Source organism: Heterocephalus glaber, unplaced genomic scaffold, assembly GCF_053883595.1.
Source record: "Heterocephalus glaber isolate CG9 unplaced genomic scaffold, H.glaber_assembly_v1.0 deba00000331, whole genome shotgun sequence".
Taxonomy (NCBI): Eukaryota; Metazoa; Chordata; class Mammalia; order Rodentia; family Bathyergidae; genus Heterocephalus; species Heterocephalus glaber.
The window spans coordinates 45,147,597-45,163,310 of record NW_028258142.1 but is presented as its reverse complement, the minus strand read 5'-3'; the positions used below and the strand labels follow the sequence as shown (position 1 = coordinate 45,163,310).

The following is a 15,714-nucleotide window of genomic DNA, read 5'->3' as shown; positions in this document are numbered from 1 at the left end:
ATGAATCTATAAATCCAAGAAATTTAATGGACTCCAAAGGATAAAAATCAAAGACAGCCACACTGGAACACATTTTAAACTATTAAAAGACAAGGCACAGGGCTGAGGATTTAACACAGTGGCGCCAGCGTCTGCCTGGCAAGTGCAAGGTCCTGAGTTCGATCCCCAGGGGGGCGGGGGGTGGGGGTGGGACACAAAGCACAAAGAGAATCTTGAAAGCAATTAAGAAACAAATGTCTGTTGTGTACAAGGGAGCCTTGATAAGATTAAAAGCCAATTTCTCATCAGAAATTATGGACAGCGGACAAGACAACATATTTAATGTCCTGAAAGAAGAAAGTACTATCAACCAAGAATTCTGAATTACAGAGGCTGACAAATCCCAAGACCTGTAGCTGATATACCAGAGACACAGACAGCAACCCAACACTGTAGGTCCATTCCAATACCAAAGGCCTGAGAACCATGTCAATGGTACTGTCTCAGTTTGAAGTCGTAGGTAGAAACCCAGGGTGAGCAGCAGATCCTCAAGCCCATAGGGAGGGAAAAACAAAGTCTCAGCTGGAAGGCAGTTAGGCAGACTTTCTGAGGAATTCTTCTTATTCACCAGAAAGTCAATTTTTTTTGTTCTATTCAGGCCTTCAACTGATTGGAGAGATTCACTTACATTATAGAGCAATCTACTTTATTCATTCTAATGATTCAAATGTTAATCTCACCCAGATATAACCTCTTTCTCAATCAGAAACAACCTTACAAATGCATCTTAAAAAAAAAAAAAAAAATATGTATATATATATATCTGAGCACCTTGAGGCCCAGTTCAGCTAACCATATAAAATTAACCATTTCGGGCCGGTGATTTAGCTCAGTGGTTCTGCCTCCTGCCTCACAAGCACAAGGTCCGAGTTCAATCTCCAGTACCAAAAAATAAAATAAAATTAACCATTCCAAGTGTTTTTCAAGTTAGTACCTCATAGTATAGTAAGAAAACTCATTTTTTTTGGTAGTTTGGAAAAAATAAAGCCCCTGATTACCCCAAATTTTATTTATTTTGAGGAATGTTCTTAAAATAATAAAGAGAAAAGGGCAACTTGCTGGGTTAAATGTCTAGGTTTTTCTTTTTTAACCATGCTCTTTGAAGCAGAATGATGTTCCTTGAACTGGATCAAAGTATATCATCACAAAGATCAATACAAACCATTTTCCCAATTTACAAAACACTGATATAAATTTTTTTCAATTTTAAGTTTTTTCTTGTAAAGTAACTTAATCTTTTAACAATTTCTTTTATTAGCATAACCTAGAATCAAATAAGATACATTTAATACAAGTTGGACAATTACTTTAAACTTAAAAGTGCATTTCATGGTATTTTACAGAGCTTTACAACCTCCAAGGACATCTGAACAAGCTGAAGAACCACTTATTTAAACAATCATAATAAACACAGAATAAAATTTCACAAATTTCAGCCTAAGACTTGACATCATAAAGATGTAAATTTTCTTTAATCTACGGTAACAAAATTAAGAGTTGACCCCCAAAATAACAAAACACTTTTTTCTTGCAAATGACACACTGATACTAGAGTTTATATAGAAAAACAAAGGAATAAGCAAACTGAAAAAAAGAACAATGGTGCTGGGGATGTAGCTCAGTGGCCCAGTGCCTGGCAGGTAAACTCCAGATCCTGAATTCGATCCCAGGTACCCCATCCACCAAAAAAGAACAATGGAGTAAAGGAAAGTAATATCCCATCCGATATGAAAATAATGTAATAGTTGTATGTGAGGACACAGACCAATGGAAAAAATAATGGTGTAGAAATATACCCAAATATGAATGAAAATACATGCTAAAGGCATTTGAAATGGAGGGGATAAAAATGAACTTATAAAAAAAAATGTGACACACTAATATTGTCTCCCACCCCCAGCACTAGGAATTGAATCCAGGGCCTTCACACTGAGCTACCTCCCCAGCCCTTTTATATTTTAAAACTGGGTCTCAAGAAATTGCCCAGGCTAAACTCAAACTTTCAATCCTCCTGTCTCTACCTCCCAGGGTGCTGGGATTACAGGCATATACCAAAATGCCCACCCCACCAGGGTCTCTTAAGTCACCAACTCATACCATTAATACTAGAATACTTACACCAAAAACAAAAAAGAAAAAAAATAGAATATTTAGTAATGTACAGTATTTATAAATTATAATAGAAAATCGATATATCCTAAATGTTCATCAACAGAACAGTGATATAAATGTGAGTGTTGGGGCCTGGGATTTAGCTCAGTGGTTCCGCCGCCTGCCTCGCAAGCCCAAGGACCAGAGTTGGATCCCCGGTACCAAAAAAATAAATGTGAGTGTACCCATAAAATGGAATAAGATGCAATTGTTTTTAAAATGAGCAACACTTACAGATATTACCAATATGTGATAATCTGAAAAACAGATTAAAGGGAAAAGAGAAGTCTAATACTCTACCATTTGTCTAAATAAGGAAAGAATGCGGGGGGGGGGGATGCATTGTATATGCATAGAAAATTCTAGAATAGCATCAACACTTTTTCTCCTCTCTTTATAAGCCTATTTTGAATGTTATATTAAGTACATATTTTTGCCTACTCTAATACAGTTTTATGTATACACCTGGAAAATCTAAGTACTTACAACAGCATAAGCCTTTTTAATTTTCTCAGTTATTTTTTTTTCTCAGTTATTTTAAAAGGACAAAGGAAAAGCTTTAAAGGAGAACAAGACTGATAGCAGCCATGAGTTATGGCGAAAAACTAAAAATGACCCCCCAAAAAAATAAAAATAAAAAATAAAAATGACCCCAAAAGACCCAATGACAGGAAACTGACTAATTCATCACTATAATCCTCTTAATACATTTATACAAACAAAAATATTAATGTACAGCTTGAATCACTTAAAAGTTCTTTCCACACATAAAACACTAAAGATTTATCTAAAATATGTATTATCCTGCTTCACTCCAAAGGGACTTATGAACTGAAATGTTCTCTGTAAAATGTTAAATAATGTTCTATATAAGCCCACATTCAAACAATTAAAGGAACAATAAAAACTATGTCTTTATTCTTTGTACATCTCCTACCAGTAGTAAATTCTACTCATATTTCAAAACTTCAAGAAGTCTTCCCTGATTCCCTAAACAAAGCTAGATTCCCAAATGTATTTCTCCTTTCCATTACTGTACAGTTACCAATTTAGTAGAACACTTCCCTGGCTAATATGCAAGTTTCATGAAGACAGCTGTGTCTTTTCTAGCCAATGAATACTCTTAAATCTATTAGCAGAGAAAGGAGCTCAATAAGTATGCCCTAAATAAAGGAAATCAATAAAATGTATCTTATTTGTACATTTCAAACGAAAAATTCATTTAATCAAAAAAAAACCTGCAAAAACTATAGACTCATGTTTGTTTAATATAGGAGCACACCTTTACTTTTATTAGAAATGCAAAGTTAATTTGCTTAACCAGCAGCAAAAATAATATCAAATCATTTTTTAAAAAGAGCTTATATTATAAGAAAACCTAAAGAAAATTACATTGCAAGCCAAAGGAAAATTTCATAAATTTAGTGTACGTTTTCAGGGAAATTAATATTGTGAAGGGAATGTATCTCCTTAAGGCAAAAAATGTATACTAGTTTCTTGATCTAACTACTAAATTATAGGAGATGATCTAGTTCTGAGCAGTCTGTGGATCCTTAGTGGTCCTCAAGACCATTTCATGAGCTTCATTAAGTCAGAACTTCTTTCACAATAATGCTAAGATATCATTTCTTTTTTCGCTTTTGTTCTCTCACATGCATATCGTGGTGTTTCTCCAGACATCATGTGATGTGTGATACAGCAAGACTGAATACAAAAGCAAACACGAGAAACCAACTGTCTTCCATTAAGACATTATAAAGACTTGTAAGAGTTGGCGTGTAGCTTACTCATAATCTGCTTAGCTTCCAGAAGCCTTGGATTTGACCCCAGCATCACACACAAAAGCAAAAATGTAGGCTGTAAGGTTCAAGCCCAGCCTAAGAAATAGTGACACTGGGCTGGGGATTTAGCTCAGTGGTTTTGCCGCCTGCTGTGCAAGTGCAAGGACCCAAGTTCAATCCCCAGTACCAAAAAAAAAAAAAAAAAAAAAAAAGAATCAACAAATCAGATCATATCAAAATAAAAGGTTTCCTTTAAAAAAAAAAAATAAAAAAAAACAAAGATGCAATAAAAGTAGCCGGGCATGGTATTGCACGCCTGTAATCCCAGCACACAGGAGGTTGAAGCAGGAGGATCACTGGGAATTCAAGGCCAGCCTGGGCTACCTAGTGAGTTCAAAGCCAGCCTAAATTACAGTAAAACCCTGTCTCAAAAAAACAGCAGCAACAACAATAACAAAAGATGCAATAAGTATATACTCAAATTTAAAGTCAGTCTGAAACCATCATTTTAAAGTATAAAACTGCAAATATTGTCCCTTGTTCAATTCTAACTCTAAGGAAAACAAGTACAGTATCAGACAATATAGAAGCTACTGAATTGTAAATTCAGAATAGAATTGCTTCATTTTAATGATTTATATTACTGTATATTTTTAAAGCAAATAAAAATACTTTGATTCTTTTTCTCAAATCAAATTAGAGCAGCTAAGAATATACAGTATTTAGCACCACATACTAATCAAAAATCTTATTAGTAGGGCCGGGGATTTAGTTCAGTGGTTTCCACTGCCTGCTGCGCAAGCACAAGGACCCCAGTTCAATCCCCAGTACCAAAAAACCCCCAAAAAACAAACAAACAAAAAATCTTATTAGTGATTATAAATTCAACAAATATTTAAGAACCTTCAGGTCCATAGGGATTAAAGAAGCTAAAAATTGAAAAATAGGAAAAAATAAAAGAGCCCCCTATCTACTTCATCACCAGTATGTGACACAAATATCCCAATTTCCAATAAAATATGAAGTGATAGTTTCCTGAGTACACAACCAGTAAGTGATTACCATTACTGATGAGGATTCTTAAGTTGATTAACAAACTGCAGAGGAGTGGGAGGACACAAAGGCTTTGCTCTGAAAAGGCAGTCACGTATCAAGGAAATGAAACCTTTAGTGGACTAATACAGGCCAACATGAGAATTAGAGTAGCAGATGTTCACTAACACCACCACTATTTTCATTATCATCACTCTCCTCTTAAAGCATCTATCTATATGCCTTAATTTTTCCTAATCATGAAGCATTTAAATAGATGAAGTCATCAAACCCAGTTAACAGTACATCTTATCATTTTTTTGTTTGTTTGAGACAGGGTCTCTATGTAGTTCAGGCTGGCCTTGAACTCACTTGGTAGCCCAGGCTGGCCTCGAATTCCCAGTGATCCTCCTACCCCAGCCTTCCGAGTGCTGGAATTACAGGTGTGCACTACCACACCCAGCACTATTTTGGAATATAGTACTAATCGTACTATGTGTGTTTTACTGTATCCAAAGGTATGTATGTCTATACAACAGAGTACCATTTTCATCCTTCTAAACTCAACCAAATGGCATACTGGTCTGTACTTTGCTTTAAGATTGTGTCTTTATTTTTTTACTAATACATATTTGTCATACATATTGATCACATTCATCATAGGAAATCTGTACCTGTACATAGCTTTTTTTTTTTCCATTCCCCTCTCTTCCCTTCAACCCTTTATCCCCACAAAAGCTGTTTAAATTTTTCCCTTCCATTCTTTTTTTTCCCTTTCCCTTCCTTCCCTTCTTCCTCCTCCCTCCCTTGTTCCCCTTCTCATTTGAACATGTTCTTCTTGAATGTTGTTGTTTTTTTTGGTACCAGGGATCAAACTCCGGACCTTGCGCTTGCGAGACAGACAGCGGAACCACTGAGCTAATCCCCGCGCCTTTATGTTGTTTTTTAATTCAGTCATGTTTTGTAGTTTTAATTAATTTATGAAAACCACTGGATAGTACTATATATGAATTTTCACAATTGTCCATTCTCTAATGCAATGTTTAAATTGTTTCCATTTTTGTTACAAGACTGCTAAATAATTCTATGAGTATATTCCTAGAAAGGAAACTACTAAATCAAAGAAAAGGTGTATTTCTTCATCTTCATTACACGGAGCTAATTGATCTCAACAATGGTTATGCCTTTTTACATTTCCACCAAGCAGTGTTAAATGTTACTGTTTCTCATCAACTTCAATAGTTTTTGATAGTCTATTTTTGCCAAACTAATGAAGATAAAGGAATACCTAAGTGGTTTTTTCCCCCTCATCACTACCATTTATTGGCCTTTCAGGTTTCCTCAAGTGAAAAACTTGTAAAACGCTGCCATTTTTCTATTGATTTGCAACAGTTCTTAAAGGTCTGGAGTATCAATCTTTTATTGGTTTTAGACTTGGACTTTTTTTTTTTTTTTTGTACCGCGGATCGAACTCAGGACCTTGCGCTTGTGAGGCAGGCAGTGGAACCTCTGAGCTAAATCTCCGGCCCTTTTATTGGTTTTAAATGGTTCTAAATGTTCTCATCCCAACAGGATAAACCTGTTGCTGATTTTGAACTCTATTTGCGAAGCAAAGTCAATTACTAATTTCTTGAAGTTCGTGTTTCTATGTTTCTCAAACATTTTCCACTCACAGCTGATTGAATTCCTCATCTGAAGACAATACACATATATACAAAAACTGAAAAACAGGGCTATAATTCAATTTATGTTATTATTTTATATTTTCTTAGACACAAATACACAAGCACAGTTTGTCTCTACTCCATTACAGCTATCACATGGCGTTCACATGAGTCAGTAAAGAAGCAACTACTTTGATTAATGATGGTTTATTAAAATCCTTAACACTGAACTGGGCCTGGTGGCGCATGTCTGTAATCTCAGCACTCGGGAGGCTGACGAAGGAGGATCGCCGCAAGTTCAAGCCCAGCCTGACTACACAGTGAGTTCAGGGCCGGCCTGAACTACAAAGCAAGCCCTTGTCTCAAACAAAATCAGCAAATAAAATCCATATCCGAAACAATAAGGAAAAGTGCCCACTCTGCCTAATGAATTAATAGGATACAAACTAAGCAAATGAGTTTAAGTTTTCAGTGTCACTAACGTACATCAGGTCTTTTCAGATGAAGTTGCTCTGAAGAAGTGAACTCGATTTTGGATATTTCAGTAACAGGCGTCTGCTCAAAAGTTCATTTACAGGACCACCATCAACAAACTCAATGACGCTGCTCAGGCGGTATATAATCAGAGCCGGAAGGACTCTAGGATCGCTTAATCTAATGCCTCCATTTTTAGGTGAGGCATCTACAATCCAGAAGTTATAAGAAAATTCCCCAATCCAGAGCCACTAAAATTTACAAAGTCAGAGTACTTTCCATTGCATCACGAGACCTATTTTAGACTCGCGATTCTAAAATTTATTTCTATTAATTTTACAAGTGTAGGTTGATATGTTCTAGAAATGATGAAGTAACTCCCAAACACACCAATCTTCATTTCCCTACATTCTCCTTCCTCTATCCTCCATTATAACCCACAGAATGAAAACAATACTGACTGCCTGAGTTCCTGGCCCTAACTGGGTGCAGAGTTCCAAGACCCGGCCACTGTTAGTGTACTAAATTAGTCGAATTTTGAAATTCTATTTTCTTTATCCGATAAATACGTACTAAGCGCAGACTTGCAGGAAGCGCGATGCGCTGCTGCCCTTGGCCCTCCCGCGGACCTCCGCGCGAGGACACCGAGACAGCTCTTCCAACGCAGGGACGCCCGGGAGGGGTACCAAGGAGACCGCTTCAGTGGCGGGCAGCGCCCAAGAGGCGCGGGCAACTCACCTTTCCGTAGCTCCCGCTCCCACACCGTGACGATGGGCCGCGAGTGCTTGCGGTGATGGATGAGCCACAGGGACAGGGTCTGCACGCTCTGCTGCGAGTTGCTCAACTCCGACAGCTTCTTCTCCAGCGCCGCCTCAGAGAAGGCGGACATCCCTCCGAAAACACGTCCACGCCGTCCCAAGCGGAAGGGCCAAGGGGAGGAGAATCTTGCCGCCCTCGTCGCGGCCTCGCCCACTCACTCCACCCTTCTCCACGCCCTCACCACGGCTACCGCCACCACCACTTCCAAGTCCGGCCGCAAACTAGCAAGATGGCGTCTAGCCGGCACTGACGTCACGGCCGGCGCGTGCCCCGCCCCTCCCGCGGCTGGCCCTGGGAAAAGAGCCTCGGCCGAAAGGCGGGACCGCCGGACGGAAGGGGCGTGGAATCCTACGGAAGGGGCGGGACCGGAAAGTGGGGGGGCGCCTGGGTCAGGCCTAACGGGTTGTCTTTGACTACAGTGATTACAAATCTCTACAGAAGTATACACATTGGTATAAATTGCTGCAGCCCCTTTGGGAAACTATTTGCATGATCATTGCACTTAAAAATACACCATACTGCTGCGCAAGTTCAAGGACCCGAGTTCGATCCCCGGTACAAAAAAAACAAAAAATAAAAATACACCATAAACTAGCGCTGTGGCAATAGCCTGTAGACTCAGCTACTCTGGAAGCTGAGGCAGGAGGAGGCTTGAGTGCAAGCATTGGAGGACAACCTCACAATTGGAGGCAACATATCAAGATCTTGTCTCAGAGGGGAGAAAAAGCACTGGTAAGGTTCTGAGGGTGTAGTTCAGTGGTGCTTTACATGTGGGAAGTTCTGGGCTCAATCCTCAGAACCAAAAAATAAAACTAGTGAGTGGGGATGCGGGGATGATGAAATTAGTCTTTCCAGGGGATTCACCCTGTTTGGCTGGTTTTTATTTCCCAAGCTCAGATATATATGTTCCCCACCTTCCATGCCTACTGTGTGGTCCTAGCTGTGCTGAATACTGTACTATCTTCAGCACCTGCCTCTCCTGTAGTCCAAGTTTTATGAAATCCATAAACCCAGACAGTAAAAGGTACCTTGTGTCCTTGATTCTGCTTACCTCTACAACTAGGACTAACTGCCTGTCTTCTACAAGTTATTCCTGTTCCCAGAAGAGAGTGAACAAAAAGAAGCCACCTTGTACTACCAAGAAAACACAGTCATGTCCCTGCTGGCCTCTTTCTTGTACGCTGAACACCTGTGAGAGAACCTAGAGACCCTGGATGGTTTGACTACCTCAGTCACCAGCTACTTTGTGTGCATCTGTGTATCTGCGTGTGTATGATCCTGGCCACACAGCATGCAGATGGAGTCCATGCTGTTGCACAAGACTAAGCAAGGAATGGCTCCTAGCTATGTTCAAGCCCCTCTTTTTCCCCGAGGGAGGGAAATTCATAGCAGGTAAATGGCTAAATTGTGACACATCATTATTACAGAGTACACATAGCAGTATAAGAGATAGATAAATCAGCTGGGCACAGTGTTACACATCTGTCGCCCTAGCACTCTGGGAGTTTGAGGCAAGAGGATCAGAAATTTAAGCCCAGCCTGAGCAACTTGGTGAAATCATGTCTCAAAATTAAAAAAAAAAAAAATAGAGCTAGAGATATATTTCAATTTGAAGGGCCTTGGTTCAAGCCCCAGTACCATACACAAAAAAGAGAGGGATAAGTCTAAGATGTCGTGGATTTGGTATTTTAATAGTGGTCTCAGGGAGGATCAAAATTGGAACCCTTAAACTTTGCCTTTCTTTCTTTCAGCTGCTGCCTGTGATGATGCTGAAGTAGACCAATTCAGTACAAAGACACATGAAAAACCAGATTTGCAAGTTGTGAAGGAAGTAAAAAATGAATCATCAGAATCCTCATCCATGGATGATGAAGATAGTCCATTATGATAAAATACATGTTTTCATAACAGAAGAGTGGTGTGGATGGATGATGATGATGATAACTTTGACATTGGCCATGTGAGCCGAAGTTCCTGAGACAGTGAAATGGAGCAAAAATCAACTGATACAGACAAAGGAATGGAGACTTCCTTGATTCAGATGAGGAAGAAAACAGCAATGTGAGTACATATTTGACTGGTTAAGATGTTGCAAAATAGCCACACAACCAAATGGAATGATCCAATGTTAGAACTAGGTCCAAAGATATAGTGAGGGTGTTGGCAGGGGTGAAATGTATTAGACACAATGCCAGCACTGCTATTCAATGTTGGAAATTGCAACAGATGAAATTCTACAAAATGCTGTGAAACACACAAAGGCTGATATGCAAGTAAAATGTACTGTATGCACCAATAGCCATATTTTGTAAATGTATGTATATGACATCTCACTAGCTGAACTGAAAGCATTCATAGGTCTGCTGTACTTAGCAAGGATTTCTCATGGTAATTGCAGGAATGTAAAAGACTTATAGAAAAGTGATTGGTTGAAATGTGGCATAAAAGCCAGGCATGGTGGCAAACACCTGTAATCCTAGCACTCAGGAGACTGAGCCAGGAGGATTGCTGTGAGTTCAAGGCCAGCCTGGGCTACATAGTGAGTTCAAGGCCAGGCTGAACAACATAGTGAGACTCTGTCTCAAAAAATATATATATTGGGCCAGGGATTTAGCTCAGTGGTTCCGCTGCCTACCTCGCAAGTGCAAGGTCCCAAGTTTAATCTGGGGGGGCATAAAATTTATGCCCTTGTAGATGTGAAGACTTATTATGCTTTCAGTTTAGACATTTATCCTGGAACTCAGCCATCAGGTACTTATTCATATAGTAATAAACCAAATGATGTTGTGAACACACTTTTTGCCCTCAAACTAACTTTTCTCCCAAACTAATCAAAATGTGACATTTGACAATTGGTTTACCAGTTTCCAATTGATGTTACATTTACTAACAGAGCACATATTGACCAGCATAGGAACTGTACACAGGCACAAAGCAGAAATTCCAAATGAAATTGTTGCAATTTCAAAACAGAGAATTGTATAGTACAATCTAGATTTCAGAAAGATTTAGATTGGCCTCATATATGGCAAAGAAAAACAAACTGGTACTGCTAATGTCAACCTTGCACCATGATGGAAATATTGATAGGAAAAATGGAAGCCTTGACAAAATGGAAGCCTGAGATGGAAACTTTCTACAACAAAACTAAAGGTAGAGTAGATGTTGTTAATGAGTTATGCAGGAACTATGATGTCATTGAAAACACAAAGCATTGACCAATGGTTGTGTTTTATTTGATCCTAAACATGTGTAGCATAGTTTGTTAGTTTACAAAGAAAATAACGAGTGAAAAATACCATGGAGAAATTTTCTTAGAGGATTGGGACTGGAACTCATAAAAGATCATTGTAACAGAGGAAAAACAAAATGTTTCTGCCCATTCAGGGACCAATGCAAAAAAATTGTGGAGAACACTGGTGAACTGACAGGTGAACAGGCAGGGGCACCATCCCAAAGACCTACTCTGACAACAGGAAAACCAAAAAGATGTCAGCTGTGCCCTACAAGAAAGGACAAGAAAACAAAACATACATGGTCTCAGTATAAGTGAGACATGTGCATGAAACATGCAGTTGTTACATGTGAAGACTGCCTTGTGTGTGACAATTGAAGCAAAGCTTATTTTTGCTGTAGAGTTCTATTGGTATTTTCATTGTAGTTCATATAGAAATTTCTTTCTTTTTTTTTTTTTTGTACCAGGGATCAAACTCAGGTCCTTGCGCTTGTGAGGCAGGTGCCAGAACCACTGAGCTAAACCCTGGCTAGAAATTTGTTTCTGATGTTATCTTTTAGGTTTTGCAAGCAAGTACACAGCTGATGTGAAAATGTTGATGGCTGTTCTAAATGCACAATATATATTAAGGTTTTAATACTTTATTTTATTGATATTTTAAGTTTATGTTAACTACACACTGTATAATGTAATAAGAAACTCCTGACAGGGCCAAGGATTTAGCTCAGTGGTTCTGGCGCCTGCCTTGCAAGCACAAGGTTCTGAGTTCAATCCCTGGTACAAAAAAAAAAAAAACTCCTGACAAAACAGCAATATCACTGAGATGTCAAGTATATCCTACAAAAAGGCCAGGAAAGCAAAACACATGTGCTGTCAGTGTGAGCAATACACGTATATGGAACATGTTGTTGTCATGTGTGCAGACTGCCTTAGTTGTGATAAATGAAGATTTTTTTTTGTAAAGTGCTATTGGTATTTTCATTATAGTTCATATAAGAATTTATTTGTGTTGTTCTTTTTTAGACTTTGTACACCAAAAAACAGTTGATGTTGAAAGTTTTGATGCTTTTTTATAGACATTCAATAAATATTAGAAATTCAATACTTAAAAAGAAATTTGTCTTATGTTTTCATTTTTTACAAGGATAAGAATGCATGAATTACTTACATGCCATAGTTAAATTTTAATTCCAAAAGACTGGGGACATAGCTTAGTGGTACATCATGTGCTTTGCACACACGAGACTCTTTTTTTTTTTTTTTTTGTACCAGGGATCAAACTTGGGTCCTTGCACTTGCACATCAGGCGGCAAAACCACTGAGCTAAATCCCCGGCTGCACACACAAGACTCTTGAGTTCAATCCCTGGCCCAACAACAAAAGTTAATAAATGTCAGAAAGCTCATAATTAAGCCAGAGCATTTTGAGATAACACTTGCCTTACTGTGAACATTCACAAAGGATACAAGAAGATGGACCTTGTAACATTGTAAACATTAATACAAGAAACTTCCAGAAAGATCCATAAAAAACCACAAAAAGTCCTAAACCCTCTTTTTTTTTTTTTTGTTAAATTCTTTTATTGGTACATTTTAGGTATACAACACAATTACATTTCTCACTGGGAATTGTACCTTTACATAATGCGTCTTGGTTCTTATTTTTTCCCCATTCATAGCCCTCCCTTCACCCCCTCCATCCTTCCCTATTTACAAAGACTTTATTTCCATTTTTTCCATTTCTCATCATTTTTCCTTTCCCTTCTTTCCTTTCCCCTGTCCCTCCCACTACCCCTACCCATTTGGACCTTTTCTTCCTATTTTGCTTTATCAATTATTCATTCTAATCATTGGTACATTTTCGGTATACAATATAATGACATTCATCATTGGAAATCTGCACCTTTCCATAGTCTCTCTTGGTTCTTATTTTTCACCCTTGCCCAGCCCTCCCTTCAACCCCTCCAGTCCTCCCTATTTACAAAGATTTTGTTCCTGTTTTTCCATTTTCTCATATTAATCCCATTCCCTTCTATCCTTTCCTCTAGGCCTCCCACTTCCTTCCCCTTTGCCCCTTTTCTTCCTATTTCACATGACCCATTATACATTTTAGTCCTTATTTACACTTTCAGTTTCTCACACCAGAGAAACTATTCGGTATTTATACATGTGTGTCCTATTTATTTCACTTAAGAGTATCGCCTCAATGTGCATCCACTTAGCTATAAATGTCTCTAATTTCTCATTTTTTATGGCTGAGTAGTACTCCATTTTATTTTTTAAAACCCCACATTTTCTTTATCCAGTCTCCAGTTGATGGCATTTGGGCTGTTTCCAAGTTTTAGCTATCACAAACTATGCTACTATGAACATGGGTGCACGTATATCACTGTGGTATGATTCTTTTAATTCTTTGGGGAAGATCCCCAGCAGTGGAATAGCGGGGTCAAATGGGACTTCCAGTCCTAGTTCTCTGAGGTATCTCCATACTGATTTCCACAGTGGTTGCACCGGTCTACACTCCCACCAGCAGGGGAGCAGGGTTCCTGTTTCCCCACAGCCCCACCAGCATTTGCTAAACCCTCTTTTGAGAAGCACTGTTCAAGAACTCTGTACCAAGTAGGCATCAAATATGATTATAAATTTATCTGGTTATGAGAAGAGTTTATCTCTCCCACTTTTCTATTTTTTTTAAGGGATGAACATCAGTAGAAAATCTTTCCCATTTTTCATGGTATGCCAGGTTGAGTTTCAGAGAAGGTTGAAGATGTATGATAACTCTTCTTTCCTCTCCTCTCACTCCAATGTCTATTCTTGCACTTACATTCTTCACTACCATGATGTATCCTTCTGTTTATTCAATCCACTTAACCTAGTTTTTAACCTTAACATAAACAGAGTTTAACCTACCTATCTTCACAAAGCCAATTGTATCTTTAACACTATTCTCTTCCATGAACTCTGCAGCCTCCCAAATTGCAACTTAGACCAATTTATGTCTTCACCTGAGATTCCAACTCTTCCCACTCTTTTTCCTTCCCATTCAATTTACCTGAAGTTTAAAAGCCACCTTAAGCCAGGTATCTTAGCACTCTGGGAGGCTGAGGCAAGAGGACTGCAAGTTGTAACCCAACCTGGGGAACTTCACAATTTAGCAGGATTCTGTCTAAAAATAAAAACAGGCCGAGGATGTAACTCAGTGCGGTTCAATCCCTAGTTCCACAAAAACATCAACAAAAGTAACACCTTAAATTTCAGCTTTTTTTGGTTTTCATTACTGGGGACTGGACACAGTGCCTTTGCACTGATGTATATACCTTATTTATTTATTTACTTATTTATTTATGTCATTTGAGACAGGGTCTTGCTAGTCACTAAATTGCCCAGGCTGGGCTCAAACTTGCAATCCTGCTGCATCAACCCCACAGTTGGCTGGGATTACAGGTGTGAACCTGGACACTCAGCTCAGCCTTGTTTATTTTCCCACCCAGTCCAATTACATGTAAGATTTCCTTCCTATGTTGTTCATTGATCTGTATGGCTTGTTTAGCACTTACACTACTAATCTATGTTATTTATAATGTAATGTATATTCGTTCTTCCCAGCTGGATTTTTCTCTCAGTGACTCAGTAAAAACAACTCTTCTGTCTTCTTTTCTTTTCAGACTGACTTTGCTGTTCCTGCTCTGAACTCCCACTTATTCTGTACATGAGTGTACCATGGCTCTCTGTTTCAGCCTGTAGGGTCTATACTTATTTGACATTGTTACTTACTTCTGTAGTTTTACAATATCTATTACAACTACATCTTAGATATTTATAACTTACTTCATATCTTATATTCAAATAGAAGGAAGGCGGGAAAATTTATCCCTTTTAATAGAACACATGAAGTTATTTCATGTCTTTAAGATATAGAAATCTTAAGGATTCAGGTGACTGAGGCAGAAGGATTGCAAGTTCAAGCCCAGCTTGGGCAACTTAGAGACCTAGCAAGACTCTGTCTCCCAAGGACCAAGGATGTAGCTCAGAACTACAACTCTGGGTTCAACTGGGGTTCAATCCCCAGTACAAAGAGATAGAGTGTTTAACAAATTCACAAAGTTAAAGGGTACAACACACATTAGCCATCAGCAATAAACAATTTGAAAATGAAATTAGGAAAACAATCTCATTTACAATAACATCAAAAAGAATAAAACATAGAAGTATAAATTTAACCAAGGAAGTGCAAGACCTATATACTGAAAACTACAAAATATTGGTGACCAAAATAAGAAAAAGACATCCAGTCGTCATGGATTGAAGGACTTAATAATGTGAAGAAGGCAATATCAATCTTCAGATTCAGGGCATTCCATCTTAAACTCCCAATGACCTTTTACACAGAAATGGAAAAAACTAACCTCAAATACATAATAGAATTGCAAGCAACCCAAAAACCTAAACAATCTTGAGAAAGAAAAAGTCAGAAGACTCACTTTCAGATTTCAAAACTTACTTCAAAGCTACAGTAATCA

At 38.4% G+C, this 15,714-nt stretch overlaps 1 protein-coding gene across 2 annotated transcripts in view; it reads right to left on the bottom strand.

The window, feature by feature from the left end:
* The window catches only part of Rprd1a (regulation of nuclear pre-mRNA domain containing 1A), a 64,788-nt gene extending 56,580 nt beyond the window's left edge, over window positions 1-8,208 (bottom strand). Inside the window, exon 1 of one of the 2 annotated variants that reach the window (XM_087193314.1) lies at window positions 7,880-8,208. In XM_087193314.1, the coding sequence (XP_087049440.1) occupies window positions 7,880-8,030 (151 nt within the window). In that variant the 5' untranslated portion in view covers window positions 8,031-8,208. The remainder of the gene's footprint in view (window positions 1-7,879) is intronic. The other variant, XM_004855225.4, reaches the window with a different exon arrangement.
* Window positions 8,209-15,714: the final 7,506 nt, after the last annotated feature.